Here is a 16,047-nt window from a genome sequence, read left to right on the forward strand (position 1 = left end):
GGAAGGGTGCCTTTGGGTGGCCTCTACATCTATCAAACAAGCAAGCGGAGCAAAGCAGTGATTTAACATCCCAGCGGGGAGCCTCTGTGGTGTAGGTTTTCCATCGCCTTGGCCTCATACAATTGCATATGAATGACTTGTTTCTCACGGCAGCAGGGACGTTAACACCCTGCCAAGCTGTCGTCACCACCTCCCTTGGGTGGGCCACCAGGACCGTGCTTGCAAATGCTGAGCTGGACGTGGTCGTAAGGAGCCTGTGCTGGCCTTCGAAGGGGCTGTGAAGCCCCACTGGAAGAGTTGGGCAACTTGAAACGCGTGGGACGCATCAGCATGGCCACCACAAGGTTCGGCAGTGTTGGCTTTGTCGTCGGCGAGGTCCCCGTGTCTTGGGATGTGACATCTTTGTTGTTTCTTCGGAGCATCTTTGACAATGATATTGCTCTCTTGGCTCCTTTTGCTTTTAAAAAGTAGGAATCAGGTTTGCGTTAGGATAAGTCATGGATGCCCTGGACTTAGGGCTTTGGGTTGTGGCTGGTGACATCAGCAAGGGAGACTTTTTACCATCAATGGAAGCCATGTCCCACCATCTCTGCTCAGGCTGAATGGGATATATTTATCTGTCCTATGTGTTGTCGGCCGCAGCTGCTTTATGGACCAACCTTGCTCGGCAGTGCTCTGTGCTTCCCAGTCCAGCTCCTCCACCCTGCAGGCTCCTTTCCCCTGACCTGGACCAGCCATGGGCAGCTCTGGAGGAGCTTGGATGTCTGCAGAAGCCTCTGAGATGTGGCAGAGCCTGAGGCTCCCTTGGGGAGGTGGAAGGAGGAGAACCAGAGCATCTCTGCGCTGAAGGGCTTGGTCTGCTGGGGACAAGGTGGTGGTGGTCCCTCCAGCCTGGCTCGGGGACCTCCTCTGTGACTTGGGACAAGGTGCTTGGTCCCTCTGGGCCACCACTCTTTTCTGTAACACAGAGGACATCAGCCTGGTGCTACCCACCAGAGAAAGACCTTTGGGTGGTAACGAGCGGCCAGGCAGACATCACAGCTGGACAGACGGACTCAAGCACGCTGACCCTGGAAGGGATGTGTCCTGACCCGGCTTGGGAGGATATGCCAGCTGCCCTGCCTGCACAGGGGACGTGGAAGAGGAGCCTCCAGCCCCGCTCGATGGCTTGCAGAGGACCTTCTGCCCTACAGGGCATTAGTCTCAGGGCATGTCGGAGCAGGCAACGGCGGGTGGAAGGAGAGGAAGATGCAAGGAGCCTTACGGCAGATGCTCTGTGTCCGGGCATCCCCAGGACAGCAGCTATGGCTGAGCAACCCTTTGGGAGCTCTTTGAGCTGATGTTGCCTTTGGGGACCTGCCGGGAGAAGCTGAGGTTGGGTGGAGAAGAAGTGGTGGGGAGCAGGTTGTGCACCAAGGCTCGGCAACGGTGTCCTGGCATGAGAGCAGCTTGTGGTCCAACGCGTTTTTAGATGATGCTCTACTCCTCGCTGTCAGTGGGTTTCTGGACAAGGTTGGCTTTGTGGACTTCCCTGTTGGGTTTCTTTGCACGTAGGTGATGTTGTGCACTGAGCTTTGCAGACTCCCAGCGCCCGCCAGAGCTGCAGGCAGGGCTGCCTTGTACGGGCATTTCGGAGCAAGGCAGCTGCCTGCGGCTGAGTGCTGGGGCACCTCGAGGGCCAGAAATGCTCCCAGCCGCGCTTTTTCCAGCAGCAGCACCCTGCAGAAACGGAGCCTGAAATAGCCGGCGCTGACCATGATGCTTTGCTGAAGGGCGGCTGCTCCGCGTTTCCCTTTCCTGATGCTTTCCGGGGAGGAAGATTTGGCCCTGAGCGGGTTGAGCTGAGCTGCGAGGAGCCTGACGGGGGGCAGGGGGACAAGCGGCTCCTCCAGGGAACAAGCTGGAGGCTGCCGGCTCGCGGCACCACGGCCGGGGTCCAGCTTGGGCGCAGCCCGGGAGTAGCCTGGAGTGACTCGGCACCGATTGCCTCATGCGTGAGGTGTCGGGATGTTTGGCAGACGGAGACACCCACGAGCTGTCAGTGGGTTTGGCGGGGTGAAATCCCTTGCATCCCTTTGGGATCCCAGGTCTTTGTGATGCACAAATCCTTTTGCAGGGCTTTTTTATGTGTATTGTAGGGGTGCATTGAGGTTTTTATGCTTCTCTTTCTCCAGAGAGGCAGTTTTGCTGAAGGTAAAGTATTTTCAGCACCTTTTTTCCCTGCTGTCCTTGTTACTGTACCAGCAGCACGTGCCCCTCCTGTGCAAATAATTACGGGTTCAGCGTGCGATGGCGGATGCCGTGTCAGGGCGGCATTGGGCAGGGACGGGCTGTGCTGCTGTCGGTGGGGGAATGCCCTGCTCGGGTGGGAACGGGATTGAGAGTAATTCATCCCAAACCCTTTATTCCTCAGCTATTTTTCTTAAAAGCTTTCCTGCCACGGGATTTGGAGCTGCTGAGCTGGTTGGGTTGGGAGGGAGAGGGCTGTGCCCCAGCCAAGGGGCTCCCCGCCTCCCGATGGGCAGCGGGGCATGGGCAGAGGTCCAGGCAGGGCACGTGCCAGGCTGAGCATCCCCTCGAGTGGCAACTGTCCAAGGCCCCAACTCGTTTTGCTTTGGCATCTCCAGATTTTCCTACATCTTGTTCCGAGTCCTGACATCTCCCCCCAGACCTTTCTGCATCTAAAAATGGAATAAAAATACAGGCTGTTTTCCAGCAACCTACGCTGATCATCTGCAGCGCTGTCTCTTTTCCATCCAGCCATCCCAAAGCTTGATTTGACCTTCACAGGGCGGGTTTTCATGTTCATAAGGTGCCTGCACCAGTGTTTAAATCCCAGCCGAGCGCTGCCCGGCTCGCGGGGCTCCAGCCCCACCACCGCTTGCGTAGCAGCTGAAAAAAATACCCTCCAGATACTTGAGACGCTACCACGTGTGTGAAATATGTAGGTCGCTTCCAGAGGCTGGGGCTCTCCTGGCAGTGTGGTCCCCAGCCAGGCTGGGGTCGCTGGGACACCTCTGGTCCCCGCAGACACGGGCTTTGAGTATTAGCTCTGATTTTGACCCATCTGAGGTTATGGGGAATCCGATGAGAGCAGCTTTGGCTCAGCATCCTGGCTTTTGCTATGGGACCTTTAGTTTTCTTAGCATCCCAAATCTAGGAGGTTCCTCCTGTCCCTGGTGAGGTGTTCTAGTGCCCTGGAGCTTGTCCAGGTGGGTCGGAGGAGGTCTCGCGTTCCCCCATGAGCAAGGAGGGATGGTTGGGGACTACGAGGCTGGAGGGAGCAGAGCGGAAGGAGGCTACGGATGGTCACCAGAGAGGAGCACAGGAGGGGAGGAGGTGGTTGACAGGAGGCCGTGGGATGCTGACAGAAAACCAGCAGCCGCAGCCCCGATGGCATCTCCTGGGGGGTCACCCCGGGGGTGTGCACTCCTGCACGTGGCTTGAGATCGTCGTTTGGTTTTTTGCAGGTGGCATCGTTGTTGGTGCTGAGGCTGCAGCAAGCCCTTAGACAAGCCGCCTTGTGGTCCTACAAGGTGAGCCTTGCCTTCATCTAACACCTTTTCCGTCTTCTCCTTCCAGAACAGCTTGTGCTGGGAGCTCACAAAGAGCTGTCCCGGCGCTGGGACGCCGACTACGATGCCTTCGTGCTGCCCTTGCTGGACGAGCAGCAGCCATGCTACGTGCTGTACCGCCTGGACAGCCAGAACGCCCAGGGCTACGAGTGGCTCTTCATCTCCTGGTCCCCCGACAGCTCCCCGGTGAGCACCGGGCCGGGCTGTGACACCCCGGCGTGGGGACACGGACGTGCTCTGGGAGGTGGAGGTGGAGGGTGGAGGAGATGCTGGCCAAGTGGACTTTGCGCTGGGGCTGAGGAGGAGCGTTCACACCCTCCATCACTGCGCCCGGGTTAAGAAGAGGAGACCGCTTTGGGGATGGGGGAATTTTTTAAGGCACAGTAAAGATACACTGGGACGGTGTCTCTGTCCCCTGCAGCGCTGCGCGAGGAGGTGGAGGGACTGGGATGTAGAGGGGGGAGCGGTACAGGCCACAGGGCCGGGGTGGAGACGTCCCACCGTGGCTCTGGCCAAAAACACGGCTGGGAAGAGCCGGCGCTGGCACCGACCCGCCTGGCCGAGCGTCCAGCCTGGCCCTGCCCCGGGCGAGGGCTGGCGCAGAGCGGCTGCTGGCCCGCCTCCGGGCCAGGCTCCAAAATCAGCCCTAAAAAGGGCCGGGGAGGCCGGTTCCCTCGGAGCCGCGTGCCGCCGGGCCGGCATTGACCCCTGCTGGGCTGGCTGGTGGGGTCGGAGGCGGCGTCGGAGAGCGGGCGCGAAAGGGCCGTTGGATGGGGTGGTAGTCTAGAGGGTTTCAGGGGGACGGTTGGGAAATGCCGCATCTCCGTAACGGGCTTTCAGTGGGACCGAGATTTACTGCCGTGTTGTCACGTGTGCTTGTCTCATATATATATATATATATAACACACACACACATATATACATTACACACACACACATATATATACACATACACCCCCACACCCATATATATATGTTATATATTTTATATAATCTATATGCTATATAGATTTACTGCCATATTAATACATGCACGTGTCATATATATGAAAAATATATATGTTTGTTATATGTATAACAAATATTTGTTATTATTATATATTATGTTATATATTATAACACGCATATATAAAAAAGACCCTCCGCAGTTTGTTGAGGTGTATCTTACAAATATATATTATTATATATATACACATATATGTATACAGACGCACACATATATACAATTATAATAAAATAATAAAATATATATATGTAATTTTATATGTGTGTGTGTATGTACATATACGTGTATATGTATAATAATATAGAATAATAATTGATATTTTTTATCTATATCTCTCAACAAACTGCGGAGGGTCTTATTGCAAAAGAGCGGGGTGCCAAGGAGCACTTGCAAAAGCTCTTCCCTGCGTTTTGCAGCAGAACGATGCAAAAGAAGTGCCGAAAGGCAAAACTCCCTTTTAGGTGACTCCGGCGGTATTTGCACCTCCTCTTCCCCAGGTGCGGGTGAGAAATGATGCGCTGGAGCTCAGGGATGGGAAAGCAAAGCACAGAATAAACCGGCAGAGCGCGGGCAGGGCTTGGCGAGGCTGGAGCGTGCGCCGGCGGTCCTGGAACTGCGCTGATGGGTTTCCCTGGCTGCTCCCTCCCGGAGATGCGGCGGTTAGAAATCGGCCTGGGTAGAAACCGGGTGGTGGCTCCCAGCGAGGGCTGAGGTTGGCGGAGCCAGTGGTGGATGGTGGCCGCGAGCATCAGGCAGCGCTTGTGGGGAGGTGCTGCTCTCCGGTCCCGCCGTGCAGGGTCCCCCCTCTGACCGCGCTTGCCACCTCTCTCCCCGCAGGTCCGGCTGAAGATGCTGTACGCCGCCACCAGAGCGACGGTGAAGAAGGAGTTTGGCGGGGGGCACATAAAGGACGAGATGTTTGGAACGGTGAAGGTACGGTGGTGGTTCCTGGGCAGCCTTTTGGCTTCAACCCTGAGCTTTGGGAGCCAAGCCGAAGCCGAGCGGGACGTGGGACGCTGGTGTTTGGTGGGGGGACAGCATGGAGGTTTGTCCCCACGCTGCTTTAGTCTCCTGGGTGGCTGCCGCTGCTTTCTTGTGCCCACGCGGCTGCAGTCACTTTGTGATGGAGACCGTGGAAGGGGGGGAGGAAGGCTCAGAAGACATCCAGAGCTTTACTCTGAGCGGGAAGAGAAGCGCCAGGCGGTGGCAGTGTCACTCCAGCAGCGAGAGCTGCTGCCATGCCGGGGTTATCCAGCTGCGCTTCCCCGGCAGCGCTTGGTGGGAGGTTTCTCCTTCTCTTCCATGGGCTTTTTGCAGGGGGAGCTGCACGGCCAGGGCCTCCCGGGCATCAGCCCCGCTCTGGGGCTTCTGGTGACCACCCCCACTGCTGCCCTCCTGCTCCGGTGCCCCTCTCTGCTGCTCCCGGGCCGTGGTCTCTGTCTTTCCATCCCACTTTCGTTCTCATGAGCTCTGTTAATCAGCCGGATGAGCCGTGCTGCCGCACCCACGGGTGTCCGGGGAGAGGCAGGGTGGTCTGAACGGGCACGGGCAGTTGTGGGGACTGTTAAAAATCAAGCATGGGATTTGCATGGAGGCATCTAAGAGCGCTGCTCGGGTTGGTGCTCCTGGTGAGGAGACACCAAGACCTGCTGAGTTGCGCAGACGCAGCCTCAAGGCTGGGGGTGCATCCAGCCCTGCTGCCATAACCACCCCTGACGCTTGTCCCCGTCCCCGTCCCTCTGCAGGAGGACGTCTCCCTGAGCGGTTACCAAAAGCACGTGTCCTCCTGCTCCGCCCCGGCCCCGCTGACCGCAGCCGAGCAGGAGCTCCAGCAGATCCGCATCAACGAGGTGGGTGTCCGCCGGTCCGGGGGAGCGGGAGCCCGAGACCCTCGGGGGATGCAGGGATGTGTTTGCTGCTGGAGGCGTGGGAGCGAGCATCCGAGCACCCAGCTAAAAGGGATGGCTTATTTTTACTGCGCTCTCTTGTACCTCTGCAGTTTAACCCGTTCCTGCCCTTGCCGAGGTGGACCGAGCATCCTCACGGTCAAGTTGGTGGCGTAAAGAGGAATTTACAGACTATTTTTTTTTTTTTTTCTCCTTGCTAGGACATGAGCTCAGGGCTCCGTTTCGCTCGCTGTAATTTTCAGTCAGAAGACGGTTTGTGGCCGAAAGCAGGCAGCAGTCTCTAACCTCTAGGTATCGGGGCAAAAGCCAGAGCTGAGTCTGAATTGGGGGGGGAGGCAGGAAGAATTCAGGCTTCTCTTTGGGCTGCGCCAGCGTCCTTTCCCATACTCTTCCTCTATGGCTATAAATATCAGGAATGCTCTCCCAAGAAATAGAGGTCTTAGCCTAAATTTGGGGGCTTCTGTGCTGGAAGAGGATGTGGAAGTAGCATGGGGTAGGGTTGGAGGCAGACAAGGCTGTAACGCCATCGTCTCCCCGCCGGCCTCTCGCGGCAGTCGTGCCAGCCTCCGTGGTGCTGTGAAACACCGAGGCAGGGAAGGGATCGGCTCGCTGGGTGGGAAGACCACCCGGTATTTTTTTTGGGGTGGGGGGATTTCACTTGGACGCCGTGGGAAGCCTTCCTCTCTAGAGGAGCATCCCTCTCTCTTCCGCCTGTGGTGGGGCTGTGGGGCTCACAGATGGATCAGGACATGCCTGGGAGATGCGAAGCCAATCAACCTGATGGCATTAATTAATGGCGAAAATGAGGCAGGAGGTTTCCACCTGCCAGAAGCAGGTCTGGGGGTGGCGGAGTTGAGGGGAGATGCCACCAAGGGGTGGTCTGCACCGCGTGGGTCTCGGCATGGTTATCCCAGCTCCCAGCCTGGGGGAGCTGAGCAGCGTTTGTGCAGGAGGGTCCGAGGTGATGCCCACACGGAGAAGAGAGACATGGATGCTCATGGTGGCTCTGTGGCTTGTTTGGCACCTTTGGGTTCCTGTGCCATGGTCTTGGCTGGCCAGTGCTGCAAGATTAAGTATTTTTGGGGGTTTTTTTCGGGCTGTGTCTTGCAGGATGAAGTGGTGCTCATGCTGCTTGTTTTCCAGTTGATCTGCAGCGCTCTGCTTCCCACCCTCGCCTTTGCGAGACCCGGCACCTGGGTGAAGGTGCTGCTGCTGTTTGGTTTGGTTGGGGGTTATTTTAAAGGTACGCTGTCCCCTGTGTCCGCTGGGGCCACAGGGAGTGGTCACCGGCATTTAGAAAGCGAGGAAAATTGATATATTTTTGCCTGTGGATTTAAAGGTGGGAAGCGGCCGAGCGCTGGGTGTGCTGAAGTTGCCGTGTTGATGTGGGGGCTGCGCCCGCTCAGCCGCAGGCACGGAGCAGGAGGTGGTGGGAGCTACGGCTCGGGTGCTCGGTGCCACGCTCGCTCTCTCGGGGCGGGGAAAACTCACGACTCTACAGTAAATGCAACTTCCAGCGAGTTTCTGGAGCCACGCAAAGCCTCTGCTTTATGCTCAGTACAGCGATGCCTCCAGCCTTGCACGTTGCCTGCAGGCTCACAGGGTCCTTGCACGTGGGTGCACGCTGTGCCCAGGCTGCGGGCTCCTTGCACACACGTGCACGTGGCAGTTTCATTTGGGGGAGCAGATCCAGCGCGTGGGAGCGAGCAGTCAGGGCTGGCAGCGACCCGGGAAGCAGCCCCTGGGCAAGCCCCGACCTCAGCGCTTCTGCGTATCTGCCCATGCCCCCACTAGCAGCTCAGGACCCTGCGCGTCCCCCTGGGTTCAACCAACCCGTTAGGATTTTGGAATTGACGCAAGGGACATTGTTTCTTCAAAAGCCACCAGCTCACAAGTGCTTTGCTGTGCCCCTCGCCTGGAGCTGCTGCTGGTGGTGCCGCTCTCCTCTCCGGTGCTGTTGATGCACGACCCTCCGAGATGCCGACCAGGTTTGCAGTCTTCACCCCGAAGGTGGCTGCAGTTCTGGGCTGGCAGAAGCTCCCTGGGATCCTCCTCGACCACCAGACGGGTGCAGAGAAGGGGTGGGAGGGGAAGGGCAGCAGCAAAGCAGGAGGGGGGAGGCGATGGCTGCATGGCAGCGACTTCAGGGCCGGCACAGCGGCCTTTTACAGCGGGATAGGAAGGCCTCAGGTTTGCGCGTCCCCCGGCGGGCTGCCCGTCCTTTGGTAAAGCAGGTTTTAGGTGCACGAGCCAGGCTTCCCCTGGGGTTTGGGGACTGCATGGACAGAGGCGATGTCGTGAGCTACCCCCCTTCTTGATAGCTGAGTGGGAGCTCACAAAAATTTGCCATTTGCTTTATATATACATATATATATATATATATATAAAAAAAATAGCTGGAAAATGCGTTGCCAGCTTTACTGAGCTGGAAGTTGTCAGCAGACCGTGGGCTAAGAAATGGCTTTGAATTTGGGATTTGAGCTACCTTCACACCCACGAGTGGGACGTCTTTCTAGAAGCATCGCAGGCTCAGAAACACGGAGGGGAGCCAGGCGTAACGCGTCGTGGGGCCACGGGGGAGAGGAAGGCAGCTGTGGAGCTGGGGGATGAGGCAGAAGAATTAAGGGGAGCTAAAGGTCTCCGTGCCATTGCAGGGTGTAAGGGGGTGTCGTTCGTAGCTGCCGCACAGCGTCTGGGTGGGCAGAGGCTTTGCCAGAACCCCCCACCAACGGTTTCACCATGAGACAAAGAAATGCTCGTTAGCCAAGGGCAGCACTGTGCCAGCAACGAGGAAAGAGGGGGGAAAAAACTAACCTAAAGAAAAGGAGATAAAATAACCCCCCGCAAGGCTGGGGCTGGGGGGACGGGATGCGGCACATGCTCGGCCATCCCGAGCGTGGCTCCCGGGCTGTGTCCTGGGGAGTTTTCAGTGAGCCTGTTTTTAATGTTTTTGAAAAGGGAAGGAGTAGAAAATACAGAGGTATATGGGGGAGTCGACGTTGCTAGGACAACTTTCCACCTCTTGGGATTTTCTGGACTTCAGCGTGCTTCGTGTCGCAGCTTTAGCTCTCTCCGGTCCCGCTATAACCCTCCCAGCCTCCTTGCGTTTACGGGGAAGAAAGGTGAGGATCTGGAGGTGTTGGCAGTGGTAATGTCCTCCCGCCACACCTCTGCGCAGGGTAGGACCAGGTGAGCTTGTGTGCGTCCTCTGAACCCCTGCGCGCTTGCCCTCGGGCCCTTGCTGGTGGCACGGCACGCCGGGGGACGGTGGGACAGCAGAGCTTGGAGGTCAGCCAGCCCTCTTGCCCACTCGGCACTGGACGACCCTTGAGCAATTATTTCCCTAGAGCTGCACATTCACACCCTCTTCATCCTCCAGGATGCTTGGCTTGGATAGAGGCTTGGGCATTTTTTTCCCCCCCAAACCTTTAGTATACGCCGTTTGGTGGGGGACAGCCCAAAATCTATTGCTGCGACTGCTGGAACTCCTCCAGACCCTGGGTTGGGGCCACCCTGGCTGGGGAGCCGGCAGGAGGTGGGGCAGGGACGGGCTCTGTGCAGGGACCTCGGTGGAGACGTCGCATGTGGGGCTGCCAGGGCTCGGGGACGGGGCTCTCCCTCCTGCTCCTCCCCAGCGCTGATGTCTCCCGTGTCGTTTTTTGCCGCTCTCCTTGCCCGTGCCGCCAGGACCTGCCTTCCCTGGCCTCCAGCAGAGAGATGGTACGCCTCCATCCTCCCGGCATGTCCGTGTGTCCCCCTTCCCTTCTCGTTTCACACAAGACCCCCCCCTTCCATCCCCACGCGGGGTGCCGTTGACGGTGTGTCTCCTCTCCCCACGCTCGCAGGATTCCTGTTCCCAGGACTCGAGCACCGAGATGGTAGGCTGCTCTGCCTGCTTGATGCCCGGTTTTCCTTCTCCTGGCAGTGTTTTTCTGCATGCTCTGCTCCGGGCACCCCGGGTCCATCACCTCCCGGGGTGTGGGTACCCCACGGGGCTGCTGTAACGAAGCGCAGCCTTGTAACGAGATCCGCTTTGGCACTGCCCAGCCGTTTTTTGAGATGTGAGCTTAAAACTCCTGTGTTTCTCTTGGCATGCCTCGATTTTTCTTCCTTTTCTCTATCAGGGGGAGGGAAAAGAAGGAAAAAAAAAAAAAAAAGGCTGGATTGTCTTTATCCAAAATCCCCCAAACCGATGCCAAAGGAAAGGGACCCACGCTCGCTGCAGAGCACCTGGGTTAGCATTGCCGGACTCTTTATCCGGGTATCCGGGGGCGGGTGGGGGGGTCTGGAGGTGGGATGGGCTCCTCCGCTGTCGGGGTGACGCCGTCTCCCTGTATTCTGTGGCAGATGGTGGGGGGCTGTTGCTGCTGCCCATCGCTGGTAGAGTACCCCGGTCCCGAGGAGGTATGCCGCGCCTGCCGCGTCCTGCCCCCCCCTTCCCCGCTGCCAGCTCCCGGCACCCTGCGGTCCCGGTCAGGGACACCCCCGCTGCGGCTCTGCTCGGGGTGGAGGCGCCCGGGGTGGTGTGATGTCTCCACAACCTCTCGTGCCTCTTTGAAGTGGGGTTCAGTCTCCTGGAGTAGGGGGTTTGCTCGGAGCGTGGGCAGCAGCCTCTGCCTTGCAGGGGTTGTGGGGAAAACCGGGATCTTTCGGAGCTGTGGATCTCCGATTCCCCAGCTCCAGCATCGCAGGGGCTGCCTTCTGCTGCAGTTAAACCCACCGAGGGGGACTTGCCTTCCCCACCGACGGGGACCCGTGCAGCTGAACGCTGTGATTTCGGGGCTTCCCCCATCACCCGCAGGTTGTGGTGGGAGATGATCGGAGATGGACACGTGCCAGCGTTGGTCACAGCATCCCTGCCAGGGTCTTGCTGGGAAACATTGGTTTTGAGATGGTCTTGGCTGGGAGTGATGCGGGGGGCGGGGGGGTGCAGGGCTGGGGCCGGGTGGTCTCCCGGCGCGGCAGTACGGTGACAAGCCTTGCGCCCTGAGCCTGGCTGACTTCTCAGTGGTTTAATGCCACGGTCCCCGTGAGCCAGGTGTCAGGTGGCTCCTTGGATGAGAAGCCTTTTGCCATGGCACTGGCCGGTTTTCCTTTCTCTCCCTTCCCCACCCTTTGCCGGTCTCTGCCCTGACACTCGGGGTGGTCTCCATCCCCAGGTGAAGACGGAGATCAGCGTGGAGAGCAAGCACCAGACCCTGCAGGGCCTGGCCTTCCCCCTGCAGATGGATGCTCAGCAAGCCATCCAGGCGCTCAAGCAGAAGAAAATCAACTACATCCAGCTGGTGGGTCCCTCGCGCGGCTCCCCCACTGCCCCTGCCCCTTGCTGCCGCTTCTCACTCCTGTCCGCTCCCCCATCCCCTCTGTCCGTCAGAAGCTGGATCTGGAGCGGGAGACCATCGACCTGGTGCACACGAGTCCCACGGAGATCGCCGAGCTGCCCAAGAGGATCCCCCAGGACTCAGCTCGCTACCATTTCTTCCTCTACAAGCACTCGCACGAGGGAGACTACCTGGAGTCTGTCGGTGAGTGCCCCGGCACTGGGGATGGCTGGTGAGAGCCCACGCTGGTCCCCGCTCTCCCTGGACCATCACTCACATGGGGACCAAGCAGGGATGGGGATGAGATGGTGTGGCAGGGGACCTTGAGTCGGTTCCCACTTGCCGTTCTTCCGTGGTGGGTGCTGGCAAGCCCTTTGGTGCCGAAAGAAGCTGCCACGCGCGGTGCGGGGCTCTCTGGGTGCTGTTGCAGAGGATTTGTGCGGGCGGTTTGGTGGCCGTTGCGTTGCAGGCGTACCAGGAGAGGTTTGGGGAGGGGTGGTGGATGGGATGGCTCACCTTCTGTCGCTGAGTAGACTGGGACTCTCAGGGCTGGAAGAGCCATGACCAGGGTGGGCTGTGGCTGCCAGGTGCTCCCTGGCCATGAGCCCGGGCAGTGCCGCAAGCCCTACTCTCTTCTCGCAGTCTTTATCTACTCCATGCCCGGGTACAAATGCAGCATCAAGGAGCGCATGCTCTACTCCAGCTGCAAGAGCCGGTTGCTGGACACCGTGGAGCAGGAGTTTTGCCTGGAGATAGCCAAGAAGGTAAGTGCGAGCCCACCGAGAGGTGATGGAGCAGGGACCCGTGCCGGGCATCTGCAAGGGACTGTGCCGCAGCCTTGGTCCAGCCCTGCCGGTGTGCTCAGGGGGGAGTTGGGTGCCCCAATGGTGGGTGTCAAGACCCCAAGGAGCTGCTAACCCCCACTTGCCGCTCCTGGACGCAGATCGAGATCGACGACGGAGCCGAGCTGACGGCAGAGTTCCTCTACGAGGAGGTGCACCCCAAGCAGCATGCCTTCAAGCAGGCCTTCGCCAAGCCCAAGGGGCCCGTGGGCAAACGGGGACAGAAGCGGCTGATCAAGGGCCCGGGCGAGAACGGCGAGGACAGTTAGATCCCGCAGGACCGGGCGGTGAACGGACAGCATCCCCGCAGTGCTTCCCGGCTTCCTCTCTGCTGACCTGGGGATCTTTCCCTCCATCTCAGCCTACTTTTTTTTTTTTTTCCCCTTCTTTTTCCTATTTCATTCCTTTTTTTTTAAACATCAGGATGGCTTGTTGCTCCTGGGGGCAGAGCGATGGGGAGGGTTCGGGGTTATCGGTGTTTCTTTTCTCTGTGTCCTTGTGCAAGCCCCAGGGCTGCCCGCGGAGGACGGGAGCAGCAGGGTCGTGTCCCCCGGCCTTGCTCCTGTCCCCCCCGGGGTGACAGCCGCTGCTCTCGGTGTCCCCTGGGTGTCTGAAGGACGCACTCGCCTGCAAGCTGCTCTATGCAAAGGGAAGGGGATGGTGTTGGGGGTTCCTGTTTGAAAAGAGAAAATGCTTCTTTCCCTGCTCCCCCCAGCCCCCAGATTTTGCTCCCCTGTCCCGCTCTCGGTGTGCACGGCCCCTCTGCCCCAGGCCCGGAGCGATCCTGCACCCCCTCCGAGGGGTGGTGGGCAGGATCCCTCCCCGCAGGGTGGGCTTTGCTGGCAGGAGTTTGTCCCTGAGGGGAGCTGGCCCGCGGGAGGCGGAAGGTCCCCCCCCACTGCTGAGCTCGTCCAGGAGAAAGGTCACCCTGCCTTTGGGCGATGTTTGCATCCCCTTTTTGAACCCCCCCAATAAGGCTTTTCCCCTCGGAGGGAGCTGTTACAGCCCTGACTCAGCCCCATCGCTGTTTAGGATGGGAACCGAGCCTTGGTCCCCCCTCTCCACGTGCCCCAGCCCCCACTGCCACCCCCCTGGTTTGTCGCTGACTCTCTGGTCTGGGGCAGCCCCATGTCTTAAAAATCACATGGGCTACCCCAAATCCTTGCGTGGGGACGTCCCCAGCCACCAAGGGCTGGCACCAGCTCCAAGGGCCGAGCTTGGCGCTGTGGATTAGGCTTCACTGGGGGTTTTGGGGGGGAGAGCGCCTTGCTGCTGGGTACCAGTGAGGGCTTGAGAGCCGCCCGCCTCCCCGGGAAGATGGAAACGGGGCCGGTGAAACCTGCCCTCCGCTTTCCTGCTGCCCCGGCGCCTGTGCCGACGTTGCCTTGGCCTCGGTGGAGCGGGAGTGGGTGGGGGGGGTTGAAGCTGGGGGGAGCAGAGCACACTGTACTGAACGCTGTATTTTCTAAAGAATAAAGTATTTTTAAAACAGTCTGTTGCTCTTTGAAGGTCCCCAGGTTTGGGCATTTAGCAGCCGCGGGTGCTGGAGCTGCAAAGCAAATTGCTTGGACATCACCAGCTGGGAGCCAGCAACCATCGCAGCCTGCCCGCTGTGGCCGCATCCAGCCCTCGCCACCCCCGAGGACATTTACGTGTTAATCAGGGCTCTGGGACAACCCTCTAATGCCAGGCAGGGGTTTAACGCCGGACCCCTGGTGATGCCCAGGGCTAGAGCCGGCTGCGGGAGGATCCCTGCTCAGCCCAGCCTTCCTTCTTTTAATGGCTGGTGATGATTTTGCAAGGCTGTGCCGCCGCTGCCTGGGGCTGTTGTTTTCTTGGCTGGAGTGAATCCCTGCGTGGCGATGGGGAGGGAAAGCAGGAGGATGCTGAGCCAAGAGAAGGGTTGGGAAGGCAATGGGAGCTGCCCGCATCCTGGGCCTCCATCCCTCCCACTCCTCGCCCAGGGCAAGGCAGCAATTCTCAGGCTCCTGGGAGGGGAGCCGGACCCCGCACCTCCCTCGGCGGTGAGCAGCCGCCCTGCCAGAGCTCTTCAGCATCCAAAAACAGACCAACAGCCAAAATCTCATAATGCCAGCTGGGCTGCGGGGTCTGAATTTCCCAACAGTGGGTCCTGATGGAGAAGCAGGGAAGCATGTCCCGGCTTGTGACGCAGCCACCAAAAGCCGCTGCCTCCCGCTTCCTTGCCCAGCAGACCTCGGCTGTGATTTGGATATAACCTTTTTTTTTAAACTGTTGTGGTGTCCTGAGCAGGTTTCCCAGCAGAAAGGCTCCCTGTGTGCTGCGCCGGGACAGCCGGGGCCCCAAACGAGCTCTTGCAACGAGCCCGGCGGGGTTTTCGCCAGGTCAGGGCTGTGCCTGCGTCTTGGCTTTACTGTGCCCAGGATGAGATGGATGATTTGGGAAGCCGGCTGTAAAACAAAACAAAATAAAAAAAAACCAAACAAAACAAAACAAAAAGAAAAAAAGGTTTAATGCAATAAAGAACCAACCCCAAATGAGTTTCCCTTTGGCGAGGAGGAGGAGGAGGAGGAGGGAAGATGCTGCTATGCATGGAGCAGCCTCGGCGCAGGGGAGCTCCCTCTGCCCACAAATACTGATAATCCTGCGCTGACACCACCAGAGTCATCTGACAAGGTCATTCACCCTTCTCTTCGGGTCCTGCTCCCCTTCTGTGATCAGGAATTTTTAAACTTGCCCAGATATTGAGGAGGAGTGAGGGGTGTCCCCCATTTCCCATCCACCCCCCTCACTGCCCCGTCCCCCTGCCAGCGCAGCCATCCCCGGCTGAACCCCCCCGTGCCAAAGGACGACTGTGTGTGGCCGTGGGGGAGATGGCCAGGAGCAGCCCAAGGGCTGCAGATCCCCAGCTGAGCACCTATCCCATCCCAGCCTGTCCCCTCCCATCCCATCCTGTCCTCTCCCATCCCATCCCATCCTATCCCATCCTATCTTATCCCATCCCATCCTCCATCTTCTATCCCATCTCATCCTGTCCTCTCTCGTCCCCCCCATCCTATCCTATCCTATCCTATCCTATCCTATCCTATCCTATCCTATCCTATCCTATCCTATCCCATCCCATCCCATCCCATCCCATCCCATCCCATCCTATCCCATCTTGTCATCCCATCCCATCCCATCCCATCCCATCCCATCCCATCCCATCCCATCCCATTCATCTCCTCCTGTTCCCCCCAAGCCACCCCATTCCCTCCTGTCCCCCCCATTCCATCCCATTCCCTCCTGCCCTCCCTGTCCCATCCCATCCCATCCTGTCCCCCCCATCCCATCCCACCCCACTCCAATCTGTCCCTCCTGTCCCCCCCATCCCGCTCCGTCCCGTCCCATCCCAGCTGGTGCAGGTGTCAATGGGCC

The 16,047-nt window shown here is 58.8% G+C and overlaps 1 protein-coding gene across 8 annotated transcripts in view; it reads left to right on the forward strand.

Annotated features, from left to right (window-relative positions):
* The window catches only part of TWF2 (twinfilin actin binding protein 2), a 27,963-nt gene extending 12,485 nt beyond the window's left edge, over nucleotides 1-15,478 (forward strand). For 3 of the 8 annotated variants that reach the window (XM_075159134.1, XM_075159135.1, XM_075159138.1), the window contains 7 exons: nucleotides 3,583-3,761; nucleotides 5,419-5,514; nucleotides 6,327-6,431; nucleotides 11,648-11,773; nucleotides 11,863-12,013; nucleotides 12,452-12,573; nucleotides 12,753-15,474. In XM_075159134.1, the coding sequence (XP_075015235.1) occupies nucleotides 3,583-3,761; nucleotides 5,419-5,514; nucleotides 6,327-6,431; nucleotides 11,648-11,773; nucleotides 11,863-12,013; nucleotides 12,452-12,573; nucleotides 12,753-12,920 (947 nt within the window). In that variant the 3' untranslated portion in view covers nucleotides 12,921-15,474. Of the gene's footprint in view, nucleotides 1-3,582; nucleotides 3,762-5,078; nucleotides 5,241-5,418; nucleotides 5,515-6,326; nucleotides 6,432-11,647; nucleotides 11,774-11,862; nucleotides 12,014-12,451; nucleotides 12,574-12,752 lie in introns of all 8 variants that reach the window. The other 5 variants (XM_075159131.1, XM_075159132.1, XM_075159137.1 and 2 more) reach the window with 3 other exon arrangements.
* The last annotated feature ends 569 nt before the right edge of the window (nucleotides 15,479-16,047 follow it).

This window comes from Calonectris borealis, chromosome 10 (genome assembly GCF_964195595.1).
Source record: "Calonectris borealis chromosome 10, bCalBor7.hap1.2, whole genome shotgun sequence".
NCBI lineage: Eukaryota > Metazoa > Chordata > Aves > Procellariiformes > Procellariidae > Calonectris > Calonectris borealis.